This window comes from Typopeltis vanoorti, chromosome 19, assembly GCF_054136105.1.
Source record: "Typopeltis vanoorti isolate ZY-2024b chromosome 19, IOZ_Tvanoo_1.0, whole genome shotgun sequence".
Classification (NCBI taxonomy): Eukaryota; Metazoa; Arthropoda; class Arachnida; order Uropygi; family Thelyphonidae; genus Typopeltis; species Typopeltis vanoorti.
In genome coordinates this window covers 73,151,555-73,159,393 of record NC_143567.1, presented here as the reverse complement: position 1 = coordinate 73,159,393, position 7,839 = coordinate 73,151,555, and the positions used below count along the sequence as shown (strand labels likewise).

General features: G+C 31.7%; 1 protein-coding gene across 1 annotated transcript in view; it reads right to left on the bottom strand.

Moving 5' to 3' along the window:
* Positions 1–246: 246 nt before the first annotated feature.
* LOC150096245 (recQ-mediated genome instability protein 1-like) overlaps positions 247–7,839 on the bottom strand; it is a 115,965-nt gene continuing 108,372 nt past the window's right edge. The window contains exon 12 of the mRNA XM_090409398.1: positions 247–513. Coding sequence (XP_090265524.1) covers positions 346–513 — 168 coding nt within the window. The 3' untranslated portion in view covers positions 247–345. The remainder of the gene's footprint in view (positions 514–7,839) is intronic.

Genomic DNA, 7,839 nt, shown 5'->3' with positions numbered 1-7,839 from the left:
TTTGAACCCACAGCCTCTTGGCTGGAGAGCAGATATGCTAACTACTCAGCCAACAAGGCTGCATGTGAAGACCAAATATCAGCCTTTATATATTGTATATAAAAACTTTTAGCGTGTACCAATACTGAATACTCCACTTTTGCAATTTCAAACCAAATAAAAAAAAGGTGTAATCTCTAACAGTGGTTTAAATGTGGGATGAAATAATTAGTTACTTTATTTTAAAAATTCCAGGTATAAAATATGTAGAACTGTAGACTGTACCATCCCTTTTTTTAATATTTTCTGAAAAACTTCATCTTACTATACAGTGACATGTTCTTCAGAGGGGGAAAAACTAGAGAATTAAGATGTTAATGGATATACTTGCTTCACTCTACTCAAAAGCTGATGAAAATGACTGCTATTTATGTTAATGCACTTTACAACACAAGGTCTCTCAAGAGATGGTGAAAATTCCACTTCCAGTAAGCAGTTTAAGTCCTCAAGCTTTTGTTTACATGCTGTGATAGCCTAAAAAAAAGAAAAAAGAATCAATTAAGAGAACTAACACTTATTAATCCCAACACATACTTATCACAATAACTCATCAGCACAATAACTTTCTTTCAGCAAAATAATTTATTAAACCACACACATACACTGAAGATATGAAAAAATAATTATGCAAAATGTAAGCATTAATCTGCAGCTGTGAGCATAATATCCAAACTTCAATTTCCAATTTATATAACAGTTAATATTATATCAAAACACTATAAATAAGAAATGAATTAGTAAGTGTATTATCATGAATAATGTATGGCCTAAATTTATTAAATATATAGTTAAATTAAAATATATATTAAATTTGGCTTTCTGAATGAAGTATGACCACCTGTATATATATATTTTTTTAAATCTCCATATTTAAGCATTTCAGTTTGAACATCATTTATTACAGCTCCCTTTCAAATTTCTATTCGTTTTTTCTATCTCAGTATTAAAATATAACAATGATTCCATTCCTACTGGATATTTTCTGCTACTCAATTCTTTGTTATCTTAAATATATATATATATATATATATATATATATATATGCAGCCTGAAGTAGTGGCTAAAGTCAGGCTATAATGAAAATGAAGCACAGAACAAACAAATGAAATTAAATGATATGACCTAATGATTTATTTTGTCTCTGTCATAGGGACATCATTGAGGATAACACATTAAAATTTTACGTTATATTTTAACACATTAAAATATAAAACTTTAAAATGTATACAAAGACAATAAAAAAAGTGCAAACAATTTGAACTTTCTGCTTCAAGTCTTAGAAAGGTACCTTTATGAGTGCTGGTCAGCACTCATAGAGGATGCCTTTAGAGGGAAACTGATGGAAATAGAGGGAAATTGTATGAAATTAGAGAGTTTCATACAATTTCCAGAAAAAAAAAATCTCATGTTTAAACTTGTTATGAATTTGATTTTTTAAAAAATATTGGACTGCCCATACCTTTTGTGACAGATGTATTTATTATGTATATTTATCTTTCAGTATACTTATAATAGGCTAACTTGTCAGAGTAAGGAAATTCGTAGATACCTAGAATTGAGAAGGAGAGGAAATCGATGTTCAGGAAAGCAGACAAGTGTGGCAAACTTAATATGTGGTTTAAAAGCTGTACAGAGATTGTAGCTTTCAGATCACAATTTTTCATATAATGAGGAATTTCACATAATTTCAAGGGGAAAAAAGGCTGTTGTTCAAGTTTAAACTTGTGAAAAGTTGTGAAAAATTTCATTCTGTTGGCAGTGCCCACACATGATCTTCTAGGACTGAGCGACAAAAGTTTATCTTTGGTAGAATGGCTATGCAGTTCAAAATCTATACAGAGACTGTATTTCTTCAAAGTTTTAGCTTTTTTTTAATGTATTCCAGGATGCAGAAAATCTTGATATTTGGTTTGCAAGCTGTACAAAGATTGCATTTGTTTAAAGTTATGGATATTTTTTCTGAGGTACCCAGTTACAAGGCACAGTAATTTCATTACTAAGATATACAAGTGAATGTTGAGAGTAAGTGTGTGCATATATGGATGAGGAGACTTCAATAATTTGTTAATTCTCTTATTACTGCAGCCATATACAATATGCACACATTATTATCAGTCTCTAGAAAAGTCAGACTGTTGTTAATCTGGGATGGTGGCTGTTGAAAGGATAGAGGAATGTGTCTATTTTAAATAAATATAAATTTATTTAAATTTACATTTATTAAATTTACAAAAATTTACATTTATTAAATTTACAAAAATTAATTATAATTTTTATTTTATGTAGTTGTGTATTGTTAATATATCGTGTTTACATGTAGAGTTAATTTTGAATGAAGCTGTTGGATTCTGATTATATAGAGATTGAAGTAATTATTATTTGTTTCAGAATCCAACATGATCTTCCATCACATAGGCAAAACTTGTAAATATTATTTAATGTAAATCACTTATTTTACAATTAAATATTCATATAACTACCTTAATTTTGTCTAATATTAAATTAATTAATCAAAGATATATGTATTAATAATGAAAATACTGTGTTAAATATTATTAAGTTATTTTATTTATTACTATGTTAATATTATAGAATTTGTACTTGATAATTTTAACTGCGTATTAATTGAAATGTAAATATTCTCTATTTATTTCTGTTATAGAAGTTTAGAGTTATGCAATAGCTCAATTTTATTATATTTTATTTGTTGTCATGGAGACGCATGAAGAAGCGAGCGCGAGTGGAACAGAGCGTGAGCTAGGACAAGGATAATAAAAAAATTATATAGAGGTAACGAGAGAGTTGGAACGGAAATTTTGAAGTGAAAGGAAGCAAGGGTATAAACTAGAGAGGTGGAAGTAAATAAAAAGTTCTCAAGGGCAGAAGTTAAAGGGGATAATAATTATAAGCGAAAAAAGACGAAGTGAATTTTATAGTTAGCTGAAAGTAAAGTCAGCAGTGATAATTAAAGGAATTTAATGCCGCAATCAGATAATATGAAGAAACTGGACGTTCAGTGAAGAATTCTGATTAAACCTAGTTAATCTAGAATTGCGACTTAATTCTAAATCGCCCTAAGCAGAACTGCACAGTGTTTAATTATTTAATGAGTGGTAACAAGGATAATCAAAGTACCTTACAGTTGATATCCATAGTCGTGAAGCGTGATTAATAGTGTTTTAGTTATAACTGCGGAGAAGTCTTATAAATGTGTTCTTAAGTGCAACAAATATATTTTGAAAGTTATTCGTAACGTAATTGATGTACTAGGAACTGTTTCTGGTAAGCACTGACATATTGATCATTTTCAATGTATGAAGAATTGAATGTTAGTTATGCTACGTTTAACCTAACTTTAACTGTGGAAATTCTTTGCGAATCAGAATTTGAAAATAAGAATTGTTGAGAGATATTTACAGCAATTAGTGCCTGCGGTGTTCTTTAATCGTATAGCATAGCTGAGAACTGTGTGGAAACCATTCAGATGGGAAGTTCTATTGTATTTAATTAAGTGTAGGAATTTTGTGACTCAGAAACTGAGAAAGTGTATGTAATGTTTGGAAGATTGAACTAATGTGATTGACTTGACCTAATATTTAACTTTATTCTATTGTTTAAAATTAGAGGTAGAATTTATGTATGTGTCATATAGCTTATATTAAATGTTTTATTTTGTTAATCTAATTATTGTGTTTGCCTGAATTCCTTTTTATTGCACCGTTCATAAAAATTCGAATCTTGCGGGAATCCCAAGTGGAAAATAAAATACCTCGGCCAGAATGAATGAGGAGACTGCTAACTAACTATGAATTGATCCTGCTATTTTATATAGACTAATCTAAGGATAGAGTGGCGCAGCATAATAGAAATTTCTCTACCCTTGGATTGGTGATCAATTTACAATTAGTTGTTTTTTTTATGAAAGTGACTTGTAACAAGATGGCGGATTCGAACATGAAGAAGAGAACGTCACAACAAAGCGAATTCACTTCACTGTAATTTAGTTTGGCCAAAATAATCATTACAGTTTAATGCTTGTGTATGTTTAAAATACATAAGTTATTTTACTCACTTTATTTCGTATCCAAACATAAGTAGTACAGTAGCAAGTAAGTGGTTTTTTGGGATGCACAGCAGCTGGGTTCTCGTTCCTGCACCTTGTTAGTACCCATTAGGGGGAAGCTAAAGTTGCTATCAACCAAACGCAAGTGATTTTACTCATTTATTTCACTGAAAATAGGTTTTTACAGTTTTAAAGCAGAGCATTGTGAGGACACTATGTAATGGCAGTGGTTTCTCTGACTTTATGAAGTGGAAACTGAAAGTATAAGGTGTACTGCATCATGCATGAGTGAAAAGAGTAAACAGCTGGATGGAAGAATTTTTAGAACAAGTTAGAGAAACGTTCCATTAGTACTAGTCTTTGGTAAATTTTAAAAATTGTTAGCTGTTGCATTAGAAATGTAACTGGAATAGCAGTTGTGGAAGCAATTAAAGGAACTCTGGAACCCTTACTAAATGAAGTTTCTCATAGAAGGAGAAAATATTTATCAGATATTAAATGTTCCATTAGAACGGTAATGATTTAATTGTTTCTGGAAATTAGATTGAAATGGCTGATTATTTTTCCTCAGAAATCTTTCATATAAGAAGAGGGAAAAAGTTGTGAATATAAAAGATAAGGCAAGAAGAAAGAGTTTTATGTGACTTTTCTGGAAGGTATTTCATGGAGGAATGCAGGAGTGTTTGAAATCAAGGATTCTATTATCCAAGTCTGAACTCTCATATCTCTTACTGTAAATAGAATTTATACAGTTATCAAGATTTTCCAGGAAAAGAGCTGTTTCTGCTGAGAGATAAAGAAACTCTTTTTTTTATCTCTCTAACTATTATTAGAGAAATCCAGATGCGATGCGATTTATTTATCATTTTAAGTCTTAAGATGATTTTCTGTTGTTAAAGTTTACTTCAGAATGTTGTATATTCCTTGTATAAATCTATCTTAGAATTATTAAACTATTTTCTTTTCTAAATCACTTAGGGAATTGAACAACGTAGATACGAATATAAATTAAATTATACTTTAAGTTTTAAGAGAGGTAAACCGTGAGTAGACATAACTATACATAATAAATAACGGAAAAACTCACGTAGAAATATTATTTAATAGTATAATTTTCGCCTGTGTCACAGGCATCTTCAGTACAATTAGGCACAAAAATTAAACACTAACTGACAATTCCAAAAAGCGCCACCTAAGTAGCTGGTGTAAGATAACTAAAAAGGTCAATAACTTTCCTAAAAAAAAAAAATTTAATACAATAAAAAGTTAGGAAAGATTAGCTGATTTGTAAAGTACTATCTCCCATAAAGGGGATAGATGTAAGCCGTCGGATCTGTTTAAGTTAGGAGAATGAAGTAGAGTTTCACATGCTTCTTTATAAAGGCGTTCCATGAAAAACTGACTTTTGTGAAGAACTTTTGTCTTTCTCCAATGAACTCTGTGTCTAGTGAAGATGGCATGTTCTGCAAGTCCAGACTTTTCAGGTTTAAAGTATTCAATATAAGATTGGTGTTCTTCTAGCCGAATGGAGGCAGATCTTCCCGTTTGTCCGAAATAACATAATCCACAAGAACACGGAATCTGGTAGACACCTGGATGATTAAGATGTGGAAGCTTGTCCTTTGGAGAAGCGAGAAAGGTGGAGATTTTTCTAAACGGTCGAAAGGCAACAAAAATATTCAGTGGTTTTAAAATTTTTGCTATACGTTCACTGATGCCTTGTATATAAGGGATGGTAATGCACGTTATTTCCTCTGTGTTTGAAGAGGGAGACATATTAAACCCACTCAAAGTTCTTTTAATGAAGCAATTCTTATAGCCATTAGATAGAAAGGAAGAAGTTATATATCGTATTTCTTTCTGTAAAAGATCGTCTGTAGAACAAAAGGAGTGGGCCCGATGAACCAGTGTTTTAATAGTTCCTGCCTTTTGACTGGGATGGGGATGAGATTCCGCATGGATATAATGGCCTGTATGAGTCTTCTTTCTATAAACTGAGAAATGTAGGTTACCATCTGGTTGGCGAAGAATTAGAAGATCTAAAAAGGCTAACTGCTTATTTGATTCTACTTCTAGGGTAAACTTGATCCTAGGATGAAATGCGTTTAACTTATTGAGAAATTGTTGAAGTTCATCAGACGAGCCATTCCATACAGCAAAAATGTCATCGACATATCTGAACCAATGAGTAGGTCTGGGAGAAATATTGTCAAAGATACGTTGTTCAAAATGTTCCATAAAGAAATTGGAGATAGCAGGAGAGAGAGGATTACCCATTGCTGTTCCTTCAATTTGTTTACAACTTATTTTTAAAAGAAAAATAACCAGAATTTATTACAAAATCAAATAAGTTTACAATGTCTGAAGGAAATTCCTGTTGTAGTAATTCAATACTTTCTGAAAGAGGCACATTTGTAAATAAAGAAACAACATCTAAACTGATCATGATATCAGAAACGTCCATTATATCCAGGCATTCCGTTAAGACCAGTCGTAGATTGTATAGGTTGCCCAACTTACAAAATCTCAAAATTTTTATCTAATTTACTCTCCTCTTCAACTAGAAGAACTGATACTTATATAAAAAATACTTTGGATTTTAAAAATAAAATTTCAGATCTTCATTTGGATGTTTCTGATATCATGATCAGTTTAGATGTTGTTTCTTTATTTACAAATGTGCCTCTTTCGGAAAGTATTGAATTACTACAACAGGAATTTCCTTCAGACATTGTAAACTTATTTGATTTTGTAATAAATTCTGGTTATTTTTCTTTTAAAAATAAGTTGTATCAACAAATTGAAGGAACAGCAATGGGTAATCCTCTCTCTCCTGCTATCTCCAATTTCTTTATGGAACATTTTGAACAACGTATCTTTGACAATATTTCTCCCAGACCTACTCATTGGTTCAGATATGTCGATGACATTTTTGCTGTATGGAATGGCTCGTCTGATGAACTTCAACAATTTCTCAATAAGTTAAACGCATTTCATCCTAGGATCAAGTTTACCCTAGAAGTAGAATCAAATAAGCAGTTAGCCTTTTTAGATCTTCTAATTCTTCGCCAACCAGATGGTAACCTACATTTCTCAGTTTATAGAAAGAAGACTCATACAGGCCATTATATCCATGCGGAATCTCATCCCCATCCCAGTCAAAAGGCAGGAACTATTAAAACACTGGTTCATCGGGCCCACTCCTTTTGTTCTACAGACGATCTTTTACAGAAAGAAATACGATATATAACTTCTTCCTTTCTATCTAATGGCTATAAGAATTGCTTCATTAAAAGAACTTTGAGTAGGTTTAATATGTCTCCCTCTTCAAACACAGAGGAAATAACGCGCATTACCATCCCTTAATATACAAGGCATCAGTGAACGTATAGCAAAAATTTTAAAACCACTGAATATTTTTGTTGCCTTTCGACCGTTTAGAAAAATCTCCACCTTTCTCGCTTCTCCAAAGGACAAGCTTCCACATCTTAATCATCCAGGTGTCTACCAGATTCCGTGTTCTTGTGGATTATGTTATTTCAGACAAACGGGAAGATCTGCCTCCATTCGGCTAGAAGAACACCAATCTTATATTGAATACTTTAAACCTGAAAAGTCTGGACTTGCAGAACATGCCATCTTCACTAGACACAGAGTTCATTGGAGAAAGACAAAAGTTCTTCACAAAAGTCAGTTTTTCATGGAACGCCTTTATAAAGAAGCATGTGAAACTCTAC